Here is a 23,590-nt window from a genome sequence, read left to right on the forward strand (position 1 = left end):
CCGTAGTTATTTTGAAAACATTGATGGAGATTAATAAAAACTAGAGTTGAGCGAACCTGAACTGTTCGTAGTGAACATTACGATATTTTGACCCCGAACCCGGACATTTCAGTAACAGTTCGGGTTCGAGTTCGGTATTCAGGTATTTAATGGCGCGTTTTGAAAAGCTGCAGGGCAGCCAAACAACAAGCATTTGACTTGTGTGCCCTTATAAGCCATCACAGCCATGCCTACTAATGGCATGGCTGTGATTGGCCAGTGCAGCATGTGACCCAGCCTCTATATAAGCTGGAGTCACGTAGCGCCGCATGTCACATGAGCTCTTATTAATGTAGGGAGAGGATGCTGCAGCTGTGAGGGACAGATTAGGAAAGATTCTGGTGTTGAATCTGCAAACTACAGTGATTATTTTTGTGGGTGCTATACTACATTTTTGTACCCTGCCCTGAGCCCAGTGCCACAGAGAAATAAGCAATCAGTCTGTTTGTTAGGTGGGCGTCGGGGGCCGTTTTTGCAAGTGCAGTGCACTTGCAACTGCATGTGTGCCAGGCACATTACTTTAATCCTGTTCTGGTAGCTCAGTGGGCAACATCTAGGAATTTTTAAATACTGCTGTGACATTGCAGTTTGACAAATTCAAATTTTTTTGGTGCTAAAAAGTAAGTTTGGGGCATGCACTTCATATCTGAGAGTCAAATAGAACCGTCAAATACTGCTGTGACATAGCAGTTTGACTAATTCACATTTTTTTGCTGCTAAAAATTACCTTTGGGGCATGCACTTCATATCTGAGAGTCAAATAGAACCATCAAATACTAATGTGACATTGCAGTTTGACTAATTCACATTTTTTTGGTGCTAAAAAGTCAATTTGGGGCGTGCACTTCATATCTGAGAGTCAAATAGAACCGTCAAATACTGTGGTTACATCGCACTTTGAAAAATTCACATTTCTTTGGTGCTAAAAAGTTAATTTGGGGCGTGCACTTCATATCTGAGAGTCAAATAGAACCGTCAAATACTGTGGTTACGTCGCACTTTGAAAAATTCAAATTTTTTTGGTGCTAAATAGTACATTTTCGGCCTGCGGTGCATTTCTTGCAGTCCAATAAAACCGTTAAATACTACTGTTACATTGTTGGTTTAAAAAATCAAATGTTTTTGTGCTAAATAGTACATTTGCGGCCTGCGGTGCATTTCTTGCATTCCAATAAAACCGTTAAATACTACTGTTACATTGTTGTTTGACAAATTCACATTTTGTGAGACAGTGAAGTAACTGTATTAATTACGCCTGTCACACTATTGTGTGACCTCTAGAATTTTTTTCTCTTTAGGACACCGGCACTGCCTTACTGTCAGTAAACTTAATTGTTGACTATTAGCAGTTACATTGTCGCCTGACATAAACCATCTGTTAGTTTGGTGGGTGAACGCAAAAAAATGAGGAGAGCGTCAAATAAGGGACATGGCCCTGGTCGTGGTGCTGCTGGTGTTGGTGGAGCTCCAGTTGCAGGGAGAGTATGTGGTCGATCTGTGCCAGCTACACGCATAAGTGAAACACCTTCCTTAGGTACGAGTAGGCTTCAGAAACTTCAGCATTATTTGGTAGGCCCGAATGCCTTTCTACGAATGGTGAGGCCAGAACAAGTACAGGCGATAGTAGATTGTGTGGCTGACAGTGCCTCCAGTTCTTTCACATTGTCTCCCACCCAGTCCCCTGCTGAAAGCTCAGAGTTGGCACCTGCAGCCCATGGCCATCTGTCTTTCACCTCACCCCCTTGCAAATCAGCCAAGCAGTCTGAGCCACAAGTCATGCAGCAGGTGCCTGCTGGTGGGGAATCCGTGGGCCATCCACCTAGCCCTGCCCCAGAAGTGGAAGAGATTGAGTGCACTGATGCACAACCACTTATGTTTCAGGATGTGGACATGCGAGGACCACCACAGCACATCTCTGATGATGACGAAACACAGGTGCCAACTGCTGTGGCTTTCTGCAGTGTGCAGACCGGCAAAGAGGGCAGGGTTGAGGAGTGGGTGGAAGATGATATGGAGGATGATGAGGTCCTAGACCCCACATGGAATTAAGGTCATGAGAGTGACCTGTGCAGTTTGGAGGAAGAGGCGGTGGTCGCACAGAGGCACCAGCAAAGCATAAGAGGGAGCAGGTTGCAATAGTGGAGCGGCCGTCCCATAGACAGTACGCCTGCTACTGCCCACCGCACACAGGGACCGAGCACACCAAAGCCATCTCAAAGGAGTTCCCTGGCGTGGCAGTTCTTCAGACAATGTGCTGACGACAAGACACGAGTGGTTTGCACGCTGTGCAATCACAGCCTGAAGCGAGGCATTAACATTCTAAATCTGAGCACAACCTGCATGACCAGGCATTTACATGCAAAGCACGAGCTGCAGTGGAGTAAGCACCTCAAAAACCAAGAAAGGTCTCAGGCTCCTCCTGCTTCCTCTTCTGCTGCTGTCTCAGTCTCTTCCTCCACCTCTGGAGTGACAGTGGCACCTGCCACCCCACAAACAGAGGATGTGGCAGCAATGCCACCACGTCCGCCACCGTCCCCAAGCGTCTCCACATTGTCCCATGGAAGCGTTCAGCTGTCCATCTCCCAAACACTGGAGAGAAAGAGGAAGTACCCCCCTACCCACCCACGATCTCTGGCCCAGAATGCCAGCATTTCAAAATGTGTGGCCTTTGAAATGCTGTCATTCTGTCTGTTGGAGATGGACAGTTTTAAAAAACTGATGGCGGTGGCTGTCCCACAGTACGTGGTTCCCAGCCGCCACTACCTTTCCAGATAAGCCATCCCTTCCCTATACAAACAACGCCTTCTGTGGCAAGGTCCACATAAACACTGATACGTGGTCCAGTAAGCACGGGCAGGGACGCTATATCTCCCTAACTGCACGCTGGGTAAATGTAGTGGTGGCTGGGCCTGAGGCGGATAGCAGTTTGGCGCATGTCCTTCCGCCACCAAGGATTGCAGGGCATTTGTCTTTGCCTCCTGTTGCCTCCTCCTCCTACTCTACTTCTTCCTCCTCTATCACCTACTCATCCAGTCAGCGTAACACCTTCACCACCAACTTCAGCACAGCCAGGGGAAAACGACAGCAGGCTGTTTTAAAACTCATATATTTAAGGGAAAAAAAAACACACCACGCAGGAGCTGTGGACAGGCAGGGAACAACAGACTGATGAGTGGTTGTTGCCACTGAGCCTCAAGCCCGATAATGGGCGAAATCTTGTGGCAGCTCTGGGCCTAGCCGGTTTTACGCACATCCCTTGCCTGGTGCATGTGCTGAATTTGGTGGTGTGGTGGAATCTCAGTAAAAATAAATTTACTAGGACAAGATTGCCACGTGGTATGTGCACTTGCATATGTTGATGTACCAGTTAAGTCAGTTACACGTAGCTAAGATACAATCAGTAGTGTAATGAGCATAAGTAGGAATACAGGATATACAAGTATTTCCCCTCCTCCATTGTGCTGAGCAAGCCATGTGGTCAAACAGGATTTTAGTCTCTATTCGGTTGATTAGATAAGAGTATGTGTAGGTTGAACTGATTATGGGAGGAGCTACATGCCTATATAAGGGACCTACACTGTATGATCAGGACTCAGACTTTGCTGTTTTTTGGTGACATTAGTCCCTCTGAGTCCCGGTCGGTGAATCGAATAAAGAATCTCTTCCTTCCTGAAGAAACCTGTGTCCATCTCTCTGTGCTTGGCTTCCGTCAGTTTCTCCGGTATCATTTGGTGCATTGGGCCAGGAAGCTCATCGTTCAATGGTAGCTGAGAAGCAGAGGCGTGAGACGGTCTATCTTTGCCCATGTTCTCTACGGCTGCACCCCTGAACTTCTGCGTGGACCTCCTTTCGTCTCGGCGCCACTGGTCTGTTGTCCAGGAGATCATCGGCCTCTACGTAGTAAGTGCTGGGGTGCCCCCGTCGATGAGTGTGAACCCAGGTTCAGGAACGAGGAGGTAAGACGACCGCTGTTTTAGACGGCGGACCCACTAGGGGTATTGGATACCGATTGTGCGGTAGGCCCATAAGGGGTTATTTGGAATCTGCCCCCTCCAGTGGAGGGAAGGAGCGAAGGCGCACCGCTCAATTAAACACCCTTTAGTAAGCCTGTTTAATTTTGGTTTGGAGTCAGGCGGGGTTCTGGTGTAAATAGCCCTAGCTGGACACCGGTGTCTTGTCTAGACTAGCGTTCTAGGGTGTATATTTTGTTCGCTAGGTCGGAGGGACCGGGAGACTAAGCGGCGTCTGTGTAAATTCGGTTTGCTAGATCTCAACCTATCTTGGCTAAGTGGGAAGGCGTGTAAATTTGGAACCCACTAGATTTTTGATAGAGTAAATAGACTAAAAGGGTGCTGTTGTAAATTCCGCCCTCTAGTTCGCTATATGTGGTGCTTGGGCAGTGTGGCTAACCAAAATGTATGTAGATAGTTTTAGGTAGTCCATCAAGGTACTGGCCAATAGATTAGTTGGGAATTGTAAATGTGTTAAAGATTGTTGTAGTAGTGTGTGTATCTTGCTAGATAGTGTGAGCTCTGCCGTCTAGCGAGAGTGTGAATAGTGTGTAACTGTATTATAGCACACGGTACCATAACCATGTATAATTACTAATACTGTAAATAAGTACTAATAATTGTCGTCTATGTTGCATGTTTTAACACCATAACCACTACTAATTGTACTGTGACTTTAAATTGTACTTTAACCTATGCTAACCGTACTGTAACTACTGTTTGTAAAGACGATGTTACTGGGGTATGTTATAGACGGGTAATTCAAATATAGGGAATTATAGCGTGGGTGACCGTATAGTTTCGCCAAAGGGCAACGTATTAGTTACTTAGTGACTGGTGTAACAGCTGTGTGTGTACGGGAATTCCCTGAGTGTTTTGTTGTGTGCGTTTCACTTAGTAACTGTACCACGTGGTGCTGTTGCCGAGCGAACGGGTGTGACCGTTGGTAGAGTGTTTGTATAGTTTCTGTTGGAAACGACGCTCCATTGTTAAGTATGGGCGCGTCAGATTCAACGATTTTGGATCCCTTAGGATGTATGATAAAGAATTTTAAAAAGGGATATACAGTATGTGATTTTGGGGTAAAGATGTCTCCAGCACGCTTGATTACATTGTGTAGTAGGGAATGGCCTACTTTGGTTGCCGCATGGCCGCCACGTGGCAGTTTGGATCCTAATCTGGTACAGCGTGTACATGTGGCTGTATCAGGTAGGCCTGAACTTTACGGCCAGTTTCCATATATTGATTGCTGGAGGCAGGCCGTAAAAGACTTGCCAAAATGGATCCAAGTATGCCACGAGGAACAATGTCGCCTCATGGTGGCCAGGACTCGCTTGTCCACTAAGGCCGTAATTACGCCCATTTTGGACACGCCTCCTGAGTCTGAGATCCCTATGCCGCTCCCTTACTCCTCCTCCACCGGAAGAGTAAGAGGAGGTGCTGCTGGAAACGCTCCTCCCCTTGCCCCGTTGTCCCCACCTACTTCCTCCTCTAGCTCAGAGCCCAGCCCTCTTGTTTTAAACCCTCCCCTCTCAGTACCTACCTCTGTCAACTCCACCTACCCAGATTTGGCGCCATTTCTAGTTCCTGGTCAGGCTCCTCCTAGCCCGGCCCGGAATATTTTACTCACCGATCTCCCCCTCAGTAAAGCGTCCCCATCCCCTTGTCTTACTACCCCTCGACCGGAACCCCTAACTGACGTTCCTAAACGAAGCCCCATACTAACCCGACAATTGACCGGTACCCTACAACCCCGACATTATCAAATGCCACTTCGACTGACACCTGGCCCAACACACATTAACGGTGACGGCCAGATACAATATGCTGATCCAGTATTCGTTTATGTTCCCTTCACATTTACTGATCTATTTAATTGGAAGACCCATAACTCCTCATACACCGAAAATCCTCAAGCCATGACGGATTTGTTTACCTCCATAGTCCAGACACATAATCCCACTTGGGTTGATTGTCAGCAACTGCTTATGACATTGTTTAATAACGAGGAAAGGACAAGGATAAACCAAGCGGCAATTAAAGCGCTGGAAGAAGTGGCCCGTACACAAAATCAGGCCAATCCGGCAGCATGGGCCGCAGCACATTATCCAAACACTGATCCGGAATGGAATATCAATGGCGCAGATATGGCCCATTTAAAAGCATACAGGGACGCTATTATTGCTGGCATGAAAGCTGGAGGAAAGAAGGCAATTAACATGTCTAAGACGGCTGAGGTATTGCAGAAATGTGATGAATCGCCCAGTGTCTTTTATGACCGATTATTGGAGGCATACCGCTTGTATACCCCCTTTAATCCGGAGGCCCCTGAGAATTCCCGGATGGTTAACTCTGCCTTTGTCAGCCAAGCCTACGGAGATATAAAGCGCAAGCTACAAAAGTTTGAAGGGTTTGTAGGGATGTCCATAACCCAACTAATGGAGGTAGCGAATAAAGTGTACATGAACAGGGAAACAGAGACAAAGAAAGAGGAAGAGCGCAAGATGCGTAGAAAGGCAGATATGCTAGCGGTAGCAATCGCAGGCGTAGATAGAAGGGAAGAAGGGCATTGGAGAAGTGAGTGTCCGCAAAGGGAACAGTATGAGAGAGACAAACCTAGGGCAGGATATGGTAATTATAGAGGCAGAGCGAGAGGTAGAGGAGGTCCTGGAGGGAATAATGGTAGCAATAGAGGAAGTGTTAGAGAAGACAGGTATTATCCAGCAGCGCAGAGATCCCGCGATAGAGAAGATAGGGACTTTGTAGGATTGGCTGACACGGTCATGGAGGACTATTGATATCGACCGGGCTCTATCCCCCTTGGCCGAGCGGAGCCTATGGTCGATGTATCAATAGGGGGAAAAAGGAGTGCGTTCATGATCGATACTGGTGCTGAACATTCGGTGGTGACTGACCTAGTTGCTCCTCCATCCGGAAGAACTATCACCGTAATAGGAGCAACTGGAAGGAGTGCTGCTAAACCGGTTCTTAAAAGTCGACTCTGTACATTGGGAGGCCACGTAGTAAAACATCAATTCCTTTATATGCCTGAATGTCCAGTCCAACTGTTAGGACGTGATTTGTTGTCAAAACTACAAGCGCAGATAACGTTTCTACCAAATGGAACAACATCTTTAAAGTTCAATGGACCTTCAGGTATAATGACAATATCTGTACCAAAGGAAGAAGAGTGGCGACTTTATACAGCGTTGACTAGCCAAAACCCTAAGAGTGATGAATCCTTGTTTAATATACCAGGAGTGTGGGCAGAGAACAACCCACCAGGACTTGCTCGCAATATCCCACCAATTCGAATCGAACTGAAACTTGGGGTCTATCCAGTGAGCTTAAGGCAATATCATATCCCACAAAAGGCCAAGAAGAATATACAATCGTATTTGGATAAGTTCATACGGTATGGTATCCTAAAATTCTGTACTTCCCCCTGGAACACCCCATTGTTGCCTGTTCAAAAGCCCGGTACAGATGAGTATCGCCCTGTGCAGGACTTGAGAGCAGTCAATGATGCGGTCGTAAGTATACACCCAGTTGTGCCCAATCCATATAAACTGCTTGCTTTAATTCCGGGCGGGGCTACCTATTTCACTGTCTTAGATCTCAAAGATGCCTTCTTTTGCCTTCGAATTGCTGCGGAAAGCCAGTGTATCTTCGCATTCCAATGGGAAAATGCTGTAACGGGCTCGAAACGCCACATGACTTGGACAAGACTGCCCCAAGGGTTTAAAAATTCACCCACCCTATTTGGATCAGCTTTAAGTCAAGACTTACTGGATTTCAAGTCCATCCCAGGAGAGTGTGTACTATTGCAATATGTAGATGATTTGTTGATAGCGGCAGTTACAAGAGAAATATGTCCGCAAGCAACACATGATCTACTACACATTCTCTGGAAGGCAGGATACAAGGTGTCTAGGAAGAAAGCTCAGTTGTGTCAGCCAACTGTTAAGTATCTGGGATTCCATATCTCTGAAGGTCAAAGGATAATGGGGCCAGAGAGAAAAGAAGCTGTATGCCAAATACCAATACCCAAGAATAGAAGACAAGTGCGGGAATTCTTGGGGGCAGCAGGCTTCTGTAGGATATGGATTCCCACTTATGCGATATTGGCGAAACCTCTTTATGCAGCTATAAAAGGTACAGAACACGATCCCTTCCTGTGGACCCCTGAACAGCAAAAGGCATTTGAAGATGTGAAGAAGGCTTTGATGAGTGCCCCAGCATTAGGTCTACCTGATCATACACGTCCATTCTACTTATATGTACACGAGCAAAGAAGAATGGCTGTGGGAGTATTGACACAGTACTTGGGATCATGGCAAAGACCTGTTGCATATATGTCCAAACAACTGGATGCAGTGGCCAGTGGTCTTCCACCTTGTCTAAGAGCTGTAGCTGCCGCCACCCTGCTGGTAGCCGAAGCTGATAAGCTCACTCTGGGTCAGGAACTCTATGTGCGAGTCCCGCACGCAGTACAAACGTTGCTAGACTATAAAGGCAATCATTGGTGTAGTAATAGCCGCATGACTAAGTATCAAGCTATGTTGTGTGAAAACCCAAGAGTGCATTTAGAGACTGTTAATACCTTGAATCCAGCTACCCTTTTGCCACAACCTACTGAGAGTCAACATGATTGCCTGGAGGTGATGGATGAAGTGTTCTCAAGTAGACCGGACCTTCGTGATTTTCCTATCCAGAAACCTGATGTCCAGTATTATACGGATGGCAGTAGTTATGTGAAAGAAGGGATTCGCTATGCAGGATATGCAGTGACTACCATAGACAAGGTGATAGAAGCTCGGCCATTGTCAAAAGGAACATCGGCACAGAAGGAAGAATAACGCAAAGCAAGGACCAGTGAAACCACCGGGAGTCCAGTATATGGGGGGACTCCCTATGTCCGATCTTCAAATAGACTATATGGTAATGCCTAAATCCGGCGGACATCGCTACCTACTAGTAGTTGTGTGTACCTACTCAGGTTGGGTAGAAGCATGTCCCACTCGTACAGAGAAAGCAGGAGAAGTTGTGCGATTCCTGTTGCGAGAAATAATACCCCGATATGGACTACCATGTTCTATAGGATCGGATAATGGTCCAGCCTTTGTTCACCAGTGCCTACAACAACTGACTCATATGCTTGGTATTAAGTGGAAGCTTCATACGGCATATAGACCTCAGAGTTCTGGGAAAGTGGAAAGGATGAACAGAACTATTAAGAACCAATTGGCAAAGATGTGTCAAGAAACTCAACTTAAGTGGAATGTTCTTTTGCCTATAGCTCTCTTACGTATTCGTAGTACACCTACCAGAAGGATGGGTCTCTCACCTTTTGAAATCATGTATGGGCGTCCACCTCCCGTACTTGGTAACTTAAGGGGGGATTTGAGTCAGTTGGGAGAAGGAATTACCTGGCAGCAGGTTGTAGAGTTGGGTAAAACTATGGAGGAGGTACAGAAATGGGTACAAGATATATTACCTGTGAATATTTATCCCCCTGTTCATAGCTATCATCCAGGAGACCAAGTGTGGAATAAAGAGTGGAACAGTATACCGTTAGGGCCTAAGTGGAGGGGTCCTTATGTTGTTCTTTTGTCTACCCCTACAGCAATAAAGGTGGCTGAAGTGACTCCGTGGATTCATCACTCCAGGGTTAAACCAGCAGCAGTAGATTCTTGGCAAGCTACACCAGATCCAGAGAATCCCTGCAAGATCCGGTTAAAGCGCATGACTCAGTCGGAGTAACGAGGAGATATTGGGATTACAAGTGTGTTTAAAGAGATCAGTAAGTGAGTGTTTTGTCGGCCATAATAAAGCCAGACCACTCACCCACGTGACATAGCCAGGGTGTCTCGAAGGGACCTCTGTGAAGGGAAGAGAGGACCTGCAGAACTCCATTCCTTGCAGCCCTTACATCCTGGAAGCTGAGGTGCCATCGCACGGACGAAGACTGAGGATGAAGACGTCGAAAGAAGTGCTCTTGATAATGTGTATTTTTATGTTTTTTTATTATTCAGGAAGGTAGAGGTACCGACACACCTAGCTGTGAGGTTTGCATTAAGACTACTATAACAGGTAATCATATTTCCCAGACCCTAATTTGGCATTCACAATATGAATGTAAAGGATATGTATCAAGGTGTAGATACTTAGGTATAGAGTATAGTGTATGCCATTTAGGAGTAGGCGAACCTAAATGCTTCAATCCAGAGTATCAACCCCGTACAATTTGGTTGACCCTCCGGAATGGAGACTCACAGGGGACCCTAATAAATAAAACAGTATTAGAAACCGTACATTCTTCGGGTGTTCTGCTATTTGATGCATGTAAGGCGATATCAAGTGGTAGAAAACCGTGGAATGTATGCGGGAAACTTAAGTGGGAGAGAACGTATGGGTCTAACGATAAGTATATTTGTCCCAGTAGTAAAAATAAGTACAAAGTCCAAAATGCCCAGATAGGGATTATAACTATTGCCCATATTGGTCTTGTGTGGGGTGGGCAACTTGGGGACAGACAGTAGATAAGGATATGATTGTTACTATGTTGCCTACCAAACCGTATTGTAAGTCTATGGAGTGTAACCCAGTCCATATACTTATTAATAATCCTGAACAATTTTTAGATAGGTTTGGTAACTTATTTGGGTTCCAGATATATGGGACGGGTTTGGATCCTGGGACAATATTATTTATAGGGATAGAGACCGATACCGTAGCATCCCAAACTCATCAGGTTTTCCATTCTTTTTATGAAGAGATGAGTGTAGAAAATAAGATTCCCCATAATGCTAAGAACCTGTTTATTGATCTAGCCGAGAGTATTGCTGGTAGTCTTAAGGTGACCAACTGCTATGTGTGTGGAGGTACTAATATGGGAGACCAATGGCCCTGGGAAGCAAAGGAGGTAATGTATTCTGGTTCTGAGACAATTGAACAGATAACATCTTCTCAAGCCGATTATCAAATGAGTGTTAGAGGTAAATCTGAGTGGCGATTAAAGACCTCCATTATAGGTTATGTTTGCATAGCAAGAAAAGGAATAATGTTTAACACATCTGTAGGAGAACTAACTTGTCTAGGGCAAAAAGCTTATGATGATACTACAAAGAATACAACCTGGTGGTCGGCTTCAAATGTCTCAGAACCACCTAACCCGTTTGCAAGTTATGCCAATTTAAAGGACGTGTGGTTTGATCTATCTATCACATCTAGTTGGAAAGCCCCAGCAAATTTGTACTGGATCTGTGGTAAGAAGGCCTATTCAGAGTTACCACGGGACTGGGAAGGGGCATGTGTGTTAGGTATGCTCAAACCATCCTTCTTCTTGTTGCCTATTGAAGCAGGAGAGACTTTGGGAGTTAAAGTATATGATGTGAATCATAGGAAGAAAAGGGGACCCCTAGAGATAGGTACCTGGGAAGATAATGAATGGCCTCCCCAGCGTATCATAGATTATTACGGGCCAGCCACTTGAGCAGAAGATGGTACTTTCGGATATAGAACCCCAATATATATGCTCAACCGCATTATAAGGTTACAGGCAGTGGTTGAGATAATTACCAATGAGACATCACAAGCGCTCAATCTCCTAGCGAAACATAATACTAGGATGAGGACAGCCGTTTACCAAAATAGATTAGCTTTGGATTATCTATTGGCAGTAGAGGGAGGTGTATGTGGGAAGTTTAACCTAAGCAATTGTTGTCTTCAAATAGATGATGAAGGGCAAGCAATAGCTGAGCTTACTAGCCATATGGTTAAACTAGCGCATGTGCCTACCCAGGTATGGAAAGGGTATAATCCAAGTAGTTGGTTTGGTAATTGGTATGAGCAGTTTGGAGGACTTAAGGCATTGGTAGGTGGAGTCATGCTAATTTTGATGCTTTGCCTTCTCCTACCATGTCTGATTCCTTTGGTAGTTAGGTCTGTGCAGAGCATTATAGAGAATATAGCAGAGAGAAAGGTTGCTGCACAGATAATGGCTATATATAGGTATGAGGCTCTAAATCAGGGAGAACTAGTACAGGAAGAGGAATGTTGAGGGATTCATATCGTTAGGGAATCGCAAAGTCTGGTCTGGTTCATAGCAACCTGAGGTGTAAGCAAACTATGGTTAAGTGATGCATCTGGAATTGTGAAATATCAGAAGCATCAAAGGGGGGAATGTGGTGGAATCTCAATAAAAATAAATTTACTAGGACAAGATTGCCACGTGGTATGTGCACTTGCATATGTTGATGTACCAGTTAAGTCAGTTACACGTAGCTAAGATACAATCAGTAGTGTAAGGAGCATAAGTAGGAATACAGGATATACAAGTATTTCCCCTCCTCCATTGTGCTGAGCAAGCCATGTGGTCAAACAGGATTTTAGTCTCTATTCGGTTGATTAGATAAGAGTATGTGTAGGTTGAACTGATTATGGGAGGAGCTACATGCCTATATAAGGGACCTACACTGTATGATCAGGACTCAGACTTTGCTGTTTTTTGGTGACATTAGTCCCTCTGAGTCCCGGTCGGTGAATCGAATAAAGAATCTCTTCCTTCCTGAAGAAACCTGTGTCCATCTCTCTGTGCTTGGCTTCCGTCAGTTTCTCCGGTATCAGTGGTGCAGAAATTCTTGAAAAACTACCCAGATATATCAGAGCTGCTGCAGAAAGTGTGGGCCGTCTGTGCACGCTTTCAGCGGTCTCACCCTGCTGCTGCTCGCCTGTCTGCGCTGCAGCGTAACTTCAGCCTTCCCGCTCACCGCCTCATATGCGACGTGCCCACAAGCTGGAACTCCACCTTGCACATGCTGGAGAGACTGTGCGAGCAGCAGCAGGCAATAGTGGAGTTTCAGCTGCAGCACGCACGGGTCAGTCACTCTGCGGAACAGCACCACTTCACCACCAATGAGTGGGCCTCCATGAAAAGACTCCTTGAAAAAATGCTTCGGGCGATGATGGAAGAGGATGTGGCACAGGAGGAAGAGGAGGAGGAAGAGGGGTAATTTCCATGGTTATCAGGCCAGTCATTCACAAATGGCTCGGAGGGTGGGTCCCTGCACCAGCATAGGCCAGGTACACAATTGTCCAGCCAGGGCACAGTTCTGGAGGATGAGGAGGAGGAGGATGAGGAGAGGGAGGAGGAGGAGAGACCGTGTTCACAGCAGGGTGGCACCCAACGCAGCTCGTGGGCATCACTGGAGTGTGTCTGGGGGGATACGGAGGACACAGACCATGCACCTCCCACAGAGGACAGCTTGTCCTTGCCTCTGGGCAGCCTGTCACACATGAGCGACTACATGCTGCAGTGCCTGCGCAATGACTGTTGAGTTGCCCACATTCTAACTTGGGCTGATTACTAGGTGGCCACCCTGCTGGATCACCGTTACAATGACATCGCGCCATCCTTAATTCCCTCACTGGAGCGTGATCGGAAGATGCGTGACTACAAGCGCACGCTGGTAGACGCGCTGCTGAGGGCATTCCCAACTGACACCGGGGGCTCAGTGGAAGCACAAGGCGAAGGCAGAGGAGGAGGAAGAGGTCGCTAACGCAGCTGGGGCACCGTCAGCACCTCAGAAGGCAGGGTTAGCATGGCCGAAATGTGGAAAAGCTGTGTCAGCACGCCACAACAACCAGCACCACCAGCTGATATGGAACGTCTTAAAAGGAGGCAGCATTTCAGCAACATGGTGGAACAGTACGTGTGCACACGACTACACGTACTGACTGATGGGTCTGCCCCATTCAACTTCTAGGTCTCCAAATTGGGCACATGACCTGAGCTTGCCCTTTATGCCTTGGAGGTGCTGGCCTGCCCTGCAGCTAGTGTATTGTCTGAACGTGTGTTTAGCATGGCAGGGGGCGTTATCACAGACAAGCGCAGCCGCCTGTCCACAGCTCACTTTTATTAAAATGAACCAGGCATGGATCCCACCAGACTTGTCTGTACCTTGTGCAGAATAGACATTTATACCGGCCTCACCCAGCCATTGTTATACTCAAGAGCACTTATTCTTTGTTTTCTTTTTTTATATGTCCCAATATTTGGGGGGGCTACCCCCAAAAAAAAAAAGTGTTGACTACCTCCTCCTCCTCCACCGCCGCTTCCACCTACACCGCCACGGTCACCGCCTCCTCAACCTCCTACTCCACATCCACCTCCTCCTCCTAGTTCAAGATTAATATTTTTTATTTTTATGTATTTTATGTTATTTTAAGTTATTTCCCTATCCACATTTGTTTGCAGGGCACTTGTCCTACTCTTACTAACATTTTACTTCCTTTTGCAGCCCTCTAGCCCTTTACAGGACTTTTTTTGAGAGCCATTTTAGTGCCCAAAAGTTCGGGTCCCCATTGACTTCAATGGGGTTCGGGTTTGGGGTCAACGTCGGGTCAAGTTCGAGTCCCGAACTCGAACTTTTTACCAAAGTTCGTCCGAACCCGGCAAACCCGAACATCCAGGTGTCCGCTCAACTCAAATAAAAACTGATCTGTACTAAAAAGTGTGCAAAAATAAAAAGAGGAAGAGTCACTAATAGAATGTGCCTACTGTTTTCTCTGATTTCCATGGTAATTGCCTCGCTTTAGTATTTCAGACAACTTTTTAGAGCACTTTGATAAACGTCCCTCAATAAGTAAGGCCATGAAAATCAGATATTTAATAGGGTTCTTTCCATCACCATGTGTGAGGAACCAGTTTGATTACTGAATTGGACTACATTTTACAAATGCAACATAATAATAATAATAATAATAATAATAATAATAATAGCAATATTAATGACAATAATATATTAGAATCATAATGTGCATAATTGCAATGCAATTTAAGAATGAATGCTAATTGATTTATACAATGTCAAACCCAGTAACTAGAATATCCAACGTTTAGATGTATCTTTATGATAATATGGCAAATACTGCACAACATATGATCTAAACTTACCATTCCCATGGTCCATCTTTTGAAACATTGGTGCCAATGCTCTCCCACTAAACTCGGCAGCATGGTTCACAAGTGCGTCTCTCACAGTTTCATAACCAGCCAAGATCACCATTCTCTTGCTGCCTAGCTGTATGCTGAACACTGGGCCATATATTTTGGATAGCTGAATGCAGAAATACAATAGATAAAAATGAGTAGAAAAATCTATAGGAGGAAAATTTTATTTTAAATTTAGTTAATTTAACACACATGTAGTTAAAAATACACAAACCAAAAAAAAAATGGGGACAAAACATGCAATTTCTGGTACCAAATACATTTTGTGAAATAATCTGCAAGACATAGGATCCTACCTTTTTTTTTTTTGTGATAACTTATATTTAACCCATGAATACTAACAGGGTTGGTTTAGTTTTTTTGTTTAATTATTTAAAAGATTTTTATTGAATTGAACACAAAGTAAAAAATTGTTCAATTAAAAATCACAACTACATTTTTCTACATGCTAATATACACCGATCAGTCAAAACATTAAAACTCTCTGCCTAATATCATGCAGGAACTCCCTTCCTATCTACCTATATGCTGTGAACCTACTCTCCATGTGAGACCTGCGTGTCTCAGCTCTTCTTGTTCGTGTGGAGATTTGCGTATCTCTTTTTACCAGATGTTATAACCTGCATGTTTCCTCATCCTCACAATCTGCATTTTTGTTGAAACTTTGAAAAAAAATTCTCAATAAAGAGATATTTACAAAAAAAACTTTATTGTAAGTTACATCTGATTGAATGTATTCATGCAGGCAGTGTCTTGTTTCCATGCAGGCAGTGTCAGTCACAGCCAGCGGAGGTGTTACAATTTGAGATTTGAGCAGTGAAACCTCACAGGCATGATCTATACACAGAAACTGCAAAACCTGCTTCAGAACGCTACAGTTGTTTTGGTGACTATTGTGTCCCTTTAAGTCCTGCAGGTTGCGAGTGGTGGCCTCCCTGAATCAGATTTGTTGTTCCAGCACATCCTACTGGTGTTCAATTGTATTGAGATCTGGGGAATTTGGAGGCCAAGACAACACCTTAAACTCTTTGTCTTGTTCCTCAAACCATTCCTGAGCAATGTTTGCATTGTGACAGGGAGAATTATACTGCCATCAGGGAACATCATTGGCAAGAAGTGGTGTATGTGGTCTAAACCTATCTCTAGGTAGGTGGTATGTGTCAAAGTAATGTCCACATGAATGCCAGGACTAAATGTTTTCCAGCAAAACATGTTTTCCCCCAGATATGTGATGCACATGAAACTAGGCAGCCTGATCTAAAAGAAAACATGAGTCATCAGACAAGGTGACGTTTTCCATTGACCCATGGTCCAGTTCTGACACTCACATACCCATTGAAGGTGCTTTTGGCAGTGGACAGGGGTCATCACAGGCCCTCTGACTGGTCTGCGACTATTCAGCACCATATACAACAAACTGTGATGTACTGTGTGTTCTGAAACCTTTCTGTCATGGCCAGCATTAAGTTTTTCAGCAAAATGGGCTAAAGTAGATTATGTGTGATCGGATCAGATGGGTTAGCCTTCCCTACCCACATGCATCAATGAGCCTTAGACACCCATGACCCTGACGCTGGTTCACCAGTTGTCCTTCCTTGCACCCAGCGTCTGGAGGAAGAATGGAGAGGCACACACTGCAAGATGCTTGAAGTCCAGTGTGAAGTTTCCACAGTCTGTGTTGATTTGGGGAGCCATGTCATCTGCTGGTGTTGGTCCACTGTGCTTCATTAAGTCCAGGGTCAACGCAGCCGTCTACCAGGAAATTTTGGAGCACTTCATGCTTACTTCCACAGACGAGCTTTATGGGGATGCTGACTTCATTTTCCAGCAGGACTTGGCACCTGCCCACACTGCTAAAAGCACCAACGCCTGGTTCAATGACCATGGGATTATTGTGCTTGATTGGCCATCAAACTCGCCTAATCTGAACCCCATAGAGAATCTATGGGGCATTGCCAAGAGAAAGATGAGAGACATGAGACCGAACAATGCAGAAGAGCTGAAGGCCGCTATTGAAGCATCCTGGTCTTCCATAACACCTCAGCAGTGCCACAGGCTGATAGCTTCCATGCCGCGCCGCATTGAGGCAGTAATTGCTGCAAAAGGGGCCCAAACCAAGTACATATGCATGCTTATACTTTTCAGAGATCCGATATTGTTCTATTGTTCTATGTACACTCCTTGTTTTATTGATTGCATGTAATATTCTAATTTACTGAGATTGTGGATTTGGGGTTTTCATGAGCTGTAAGCCATAATCATCGCACTTATGACAAATCACGGCTTGAACTATCTTGCTTTGCATGTAATGCGTCTATCTCATATACTAGTTTCCCCTTTTACATTGCATTAATGAAATAAATTAACTTTTGCACGATATTGTAATTTTTCGAGTATCACCTGTATATGTATGTATATATATATACATACACCTTATATATATATATGTATATATATATATATGTATGTATATATATATATGTGTATATATATATATATATATATGTATGTATATATATATATATATATATATATATATATATATATATATATATATGTATATATATAGTAGAAAGGACCGCACTACAAGGTCTTTGTGATAAATTTCAAATAAAATGTAACTTTTATTTAATCCATATAAAAGTCAAAGTTTCAGCCCTCACATGGAGCTTTCATCAGGACAAGAAATAAAATACAAATGTGCAAACACAAGAATATATACCCCTACCCCTTAAGACAATTACACCTTAATAGTGTACTCACCAAGTCATGAAACATCAAGCCCATCATTGTATGATGTATCTCTTAGTCTGGTGTCCTCGTGTGCAGGGCCTCAAAAGGGGGAGTGGCTAGGGTTAACAGCCAGGGTATGTTTGCGTTCTAGGTTGTAACTTAGCAACTACTGGAAGGGTAATGGGTAAACAGAGGGAGATGTATAAAAAATGCTTCTGAGTGAGCACTTCCCTTCAGTTCGCCAGCGGCCGGGTACAGGAAACAGAAGTTCCTGTCCCGCGTTCCGCGCTGCCCGGCCACGCTATATAGACAGCAAGGAAGGTAAGGACCATTGGGGAGAGGGGAGGAAGGGTAAGAACCATTAGGGGAGGGGGGGAGTAAGGACCATTAGGGCAGGGGAGGGGGGGTGGTAAGGACCACTAGGGGAGGGGGGAGTAAGAACCACTAGGGGAGGGGAGGGGGGGTGGTAAGGACCACTAGTGGGAGGGGGGAGTAAGGACCACTAGGGGAGGGTAGGGGGGGTAAGGACCACTAGTGGAGGGGGGAGTAAGGACCACTAGTGGAGGGGGGAGTAAGGACCACTAGGGGAGGGGAAGGGGGAGTAAGGACAACTAGTGGAGGGGAGGGGGGTAAGGACCACTAGTGGAGGGGGGAGTAAGGACCACTAGGGGAGGGGAGGGAGGGTAAGGACCACTAGTGGGGTGGGGAGTAAGGACCACTAGTGGAGGGGGGAGTAAGGACTTACTCTCTCTTACACAATCAATGCACCCCTTACAGACACACACTGCATTCAATTACATACACAGAAACACACCTTGCACCCCTTACACACACACTCACACACAGAAACATACAATGCATTCCTTACACGCAAACACACACTGCATCCCCTATAAACACACTACATCCCTTACTCAAATTGGTATCCCTATACACTACATTCCATAAGAACATACACACATTGCATCCACTACAATAACACATAAAACATCCCCTACACACATACACTCCACTTCCTGTGAGAGAACTCATGGGTGGGCCATGTAGGTATTTATGGTTGGGCATTGTAGGCATACTCACGGTCAAGCCCTGGGGACCCAGACCTTGAGCTGTGTAAGGGGCCCTAAAAAATGAAGCTGCTTCCTGTTCATTAATTGTTGTGAGCACTGTTAAAAACAGTCTCCAGAGAGCCTTTTCTACACAAGACCTCTTCAGCCTATTGTCCTCATCTGGTGGTAAGTAGGCAATCCAATATATTATTAGTGGCACTAATCTCTAATTTACCTCACATTAAATGAATACTATAGTCACCAGAAGCACTACAGCATAATGTAGTGGTGCTGGTGTCTATAGCCTGTGCCTGTAGGCTTTTTAATGTAAACACAGTCTTTTCAGATAAAATACACTTTGTGAAGACTGACGTTGGCCCATATGGCAGAGCATATGGGCAGGGCATTGTGATGTCACATGGTGGGCAGGACATATGGGGGGGGGTGCGGCAAAATGTTTTTTGCCTAGGGCGGCAAAAATCCTTGCACCGGCCCTGACTATAGAAGCATTTTTTATACATCTCCCTCTGTTTACCCATTACCCTTCCAGTAGTTGCTAAGTTCCAACCTTGAACGCAAACATACCCTGGCTGTTAACCCTAGCCACTCCCCCTTTTGAGGCCCTGCACACGAGGACACCAGACTAAGAGATACATCATACAATGATGGACTTGATGTTTCATGACTTGGTGAGTACACAATTAAGGTGTAATTGTCTTAAGGGGTAGGGGTATATATTCTTGTGTATGCACATTTGTATTTTATTTCTTGTCCTGATGAAAGCTCCATGTGGGGGATGACTTTTATATGGATTAAATAAAAGTTACATTTTATTTGAAAATTATCACAAAGACCTTGGAGTGCGGTCCTTTCTACTATATTTATATGATTTTGCCAGACCTGCACCGGGCATTAAAAATTTAAGTGATAAAGTCTCTAATGAAGGGCAACAGTGGTGGTCTTTCCGCTGCCCAGTTTATGTCATAGGCACATGTATACTTTGTTTGAACAAAAGTTATATAACGTTATTTTTTGATAAGTTTCTTTTTTCTTCTTGAAATCTGGCTATCCAGCTAATAGTGTTTTCTGCAGAGACAGAACCTGCATTCCTCTCCTACGATACAGGTGCATTTAGGGAAATTTTGCAAGTATTTTTATTCTCCCCTGTGAATTGTCTTTTCTTTATGTATGTAAGTATGTATGTATGAGTACTGAACCCCACTGGAAGAATTTAACAATAATTATAATAATTATATATAAATTATAATTTGAGATTTGATTTTTGTTCAAATATATAATGATTACATTTAGCTTGATAATGTTGGTAATGTTGATTTAGGGACATTTCTCACTGGCGTTTGGAAAGAAGAATTGCTTTTGCCCCCTTTGGCACAAAACTAGAGAGACCTTGACTTTCATGTTGATTTAGGGAAATTGCTCACTGGCGCTTGGCAAGAAAAATAACTTTTGTTCCCTTTGGCACAAACTAGGCAGGCATGAATTAGCTCATCTGTCTGGAAAAAAAAGTATTTAGAAAGGTTAAACCTCTCAATGAGGCAGATGCACAGAGTGGGTAACAACCAGGCATTTGTAATTCATAAAGGTAATTGCCTTGATGTCTGACAAGTTTTAGGGCACCTCTGAGGAGTCCACGGTTCTGATATCCACTACAGAGGCAATAAATACTATATGGAGGAGCTTATTTTTATTGGTTCTAGTGAAAGATTTTGTGATGCCATAAATATTAGCAATAGTTCCTGGCGAACATCGCAAGTTCGCCTTCGCCACGGATGGCGAACATATGCGATGTTCGGTCCGCCCCCTATTCGTCATCATTGAGTACCCTGTACCTCACAGTCAGCAGACACATTCCAGCCAATCAGCAGCAGACCCTCCCTCCCAGACCCTCCCACCTCCTAGACAGCATTATACATTATCCTCCATAGCCAGTAACCTGTGTTTATTATACATTATCCCCCATAGCCAGTAACCTGTGTTTATTATACATTATCCCCCCATAGCCAGTAACCTGTGTTTATTATACATTATCCCCCTATAGCTAGTAACCTGTGTTTATTCTACATTATCCCCCATAGCCAGTAACCTGTGTTTATTATACATTATCCCCCATAGCCAGTAACCTGTGTTTATTATACATTATCCTCCCATAGCCAGTAACCTGTGTTTATTATACATTATCCCCCCATAGCCAGTAACCTGTGCTTATTATACATTATCTCCCCCATAGCCAGTAACCTGTGTTTATTATATATTATCCCTCCCATCGCCAGTAACCTGTGTTTATTATTCATTATCCCCCCCATAGCCAGTAACCTTTGTTTATTATACATTATCCCCCATAGTCATTTATCGTTGGACCTAGGCAGCATGATGTCTTAGGCCAGCCCAGAGAGTGAGTGAGTGAATAATATAATAAATATGTTCAGAAACATATAAGTAATATATGTAAATCGGGTTCATGCAAAGAGGGTGAAAAGGTATTAAAGAAAAACACACTTATTGCATCAAATTTACAAAGCCAAACTTTTAAAAGCTTTCCTCATTTCTTTCTCGGGATGAGGAATATATTGGTTGTAGACTGAGGATTTCCATCTGCCCAATCTTTTAATAATATGCACTGGAGTGTCAGTGTTGAAGGAGACCGAAGCTGCCCCTATTCTAAATGAAAGACCCGAGACATGGATACAACCCAATCTTAGGAGTAGTGTTCTGATGTAGAAGATTCATTTAGCCGTAGTCAGAGGGATTCAGTGAGAGTAGTGGTGAAATGTGTGTGGCATGACTGAGTGTGGGTAAGTAAGAGTCAAGTATTTTAACTGGGCACTAGTTCTAGGTGGGATAAAGTGGTATAGCGGATGGATGAGTAGTTTGGTTCGTTTTAGAGGTTTGTAGAGAAAGTATATAGTGATCGTGATTTTTAGCGATATCCAATATTTTCAAGGTGGTCCCAGTGCCACCACTCATATCTGGTGTCACAATAGCTTGCATTAAAAGAAAAAAAATGTTTTTTGACTGTAATATAATAGCAGTCAGTTTCCTTCACATGTGTGCGTTTCAGGGCCTGCTAGGGCACAGTGTCACACCAGTGCAACTCATATCTGGTGTAACAGTAGTGTACATTTAAAAAAAAAAAAATACAGGGGGTTTGTTGTCACCTTTCGGGGACCCTTGGTGTTATACGTGGCTGGGTGGAGGAAGAGACCTTCAATGACATCAGTGAGGACAAGGAACGGGACATGGCTAGCTTGGTATCCAACCTTGTGCAAATGGGGAGTTTGCGGTTGTGCAAATGAACTGTTTGCGGTTGTTTGCGGTGCGTTAAACGGGGAGTTTGGTCTGTCACTGTGAAGCGGTCATAACCCTTACACTACGTGATCGATACAACATCATACCTGATGTTTTAAAGCACGTTATTCCAAACAATTTAGGAATGTTAGGTGATTTATGCCCTTTATGGATTAAAACCAGACTCTGCATCAACTATGTAATTTTCCATGGGAGTTTTGCCATGGATCCCCCTCCGGCATGCCACAGTCCAGGTGTTAGTCCCCTTGAAACAACTTTCCCATCACTATTGTGGCCAGAAAAGAGTCCCTGTACCTATTGAAGTCTATGGCGGTTCGCCGGGTTCGCCCGTTTGCGAACATTTGCGAAGTTCGCGTTCGCCTTTCGCGAACGGAAAATTTCATGTTCGCGACATCACTACAGGCAACTGCAAATAGAGGAATACATGTTCTATAACCAGTGGCACTGTAACTACTCATCCAAACTACCACTATGACTTTATATCATGTCATTACTATTACTCACACAAATACCTGTGTGTGCCCCTGGCATACCTCTTGTTTCACCCTGTAGACTGGCTCTCGAATTACTCAAGCAATTTGATAAAATTAAACTGCTGGGTGATAGTAGCTAAAAGGTTAATGGATTCTATCCCCTCAATCCAGGATGTCATTACTAAAATTTAGGAAAACTTCCTAATGGATAAGTTAACTTCCTTAAGGTGAGGGACTATTGGCTCAGCTACAAAGAAAGCTGCAAAATGTGAGCATAGGGTATCCTCAACAGAAATGGAATCACCCCCCCCCCCCCTCCTTATCCTTCCCCTTTCCTCATTCTTCCTTGTGTTTAACTGGTTAGAGTATCTCTGCTTTAAAACTGGGAAACCAAGTTTAAATCCTGGTCAAACCCCCTCACCAGTAGGTGTCCTTGGGCAAGACACCTAGTGATATAAAGTATATCTACCTCCTTTAAATTCTCATAGATTGTAGACTCTTTTGAGCAGGACCTTCTTTACCTCTAAATATCCCCGTTCTATAATTATAAAGTTCTAATGAATATGTTGTCTCTCTATAAATAATGAAAGATCTATGTCTCCTTGATTGATACTGCAATTTTAGAAGAATTCTATTTACAATTATATTTATTTGTCCCTACTTACATTATCATCTTTTTTATACTTCTGTTCTCATAACCCAATCATCCTGAACTCTTACTCCCTTAACCTTTAACCCATTAAGGACACATGACATGTGTGACATGTCATGATTCCATTTTATTCAAGATGTTTGGTCCTTAAGGGGTTAATACTCAGTTAGCTCACTATACATTTTTTCTCCTATTGTTTATTCTGTGTTGATCCTACTATTAGCTACTACAGAAAGACTAAACAAGACGAGATATGATTTGCTACTACTTACAAACCTCCAAAATAAGATTCC

At 44.1% G+C, this 23,590-nt stretch overlaps 1 protein-coding gene across 2 annotated transcripts in view; it reads right to left on the reverse strand.

Annotated features, from left to right (window-relative positions):
* Positions 1-23,590, reverse strand: part of LOC134586524 (cytochrome P450 2K1-like) — a 106,027-nt gene that overhangs the window by 69,249 nt on the left and 13,188 nt on the right. The window contains exons 1-2 of one of the 2 annotated variants that reach the window (XM_063442083.1): positions 15,585-15,643; positions 15,007-15,169 (exon numbers count right to left, since the gene is read on the reverse strand). In XM_063442083.1, coding sequence (XP_063298153.1) covers positions 15,007-15,118 — 112 coding nt within the window. In that variant the 5' untranslated portion in view covers positions 15,119-15,169; positions 15,585-15,643. Of the gene's footprint in view, positions 1-15,006; positions 15,170-15,584; positions 15,644-23,590 lie in introns of those variants that run through there. The other variant, XM_063442082.1, reaches the window with a different exon arrangement.

The sequence above is a fragment of the Pelobates fuscus genome, chromosome 2 (assembly GCF_036172605.1).
Source record: "Pelobates fuscus isolate aPelFus1 chromosome 2, aPelFus1.pri, whole genome shotgun sequence".
NCBI lineage: Eukaryota > Metazoa > Chordata > Amphibia > Anura > Pelobatidae > Pelobates > Pelobates fuscus.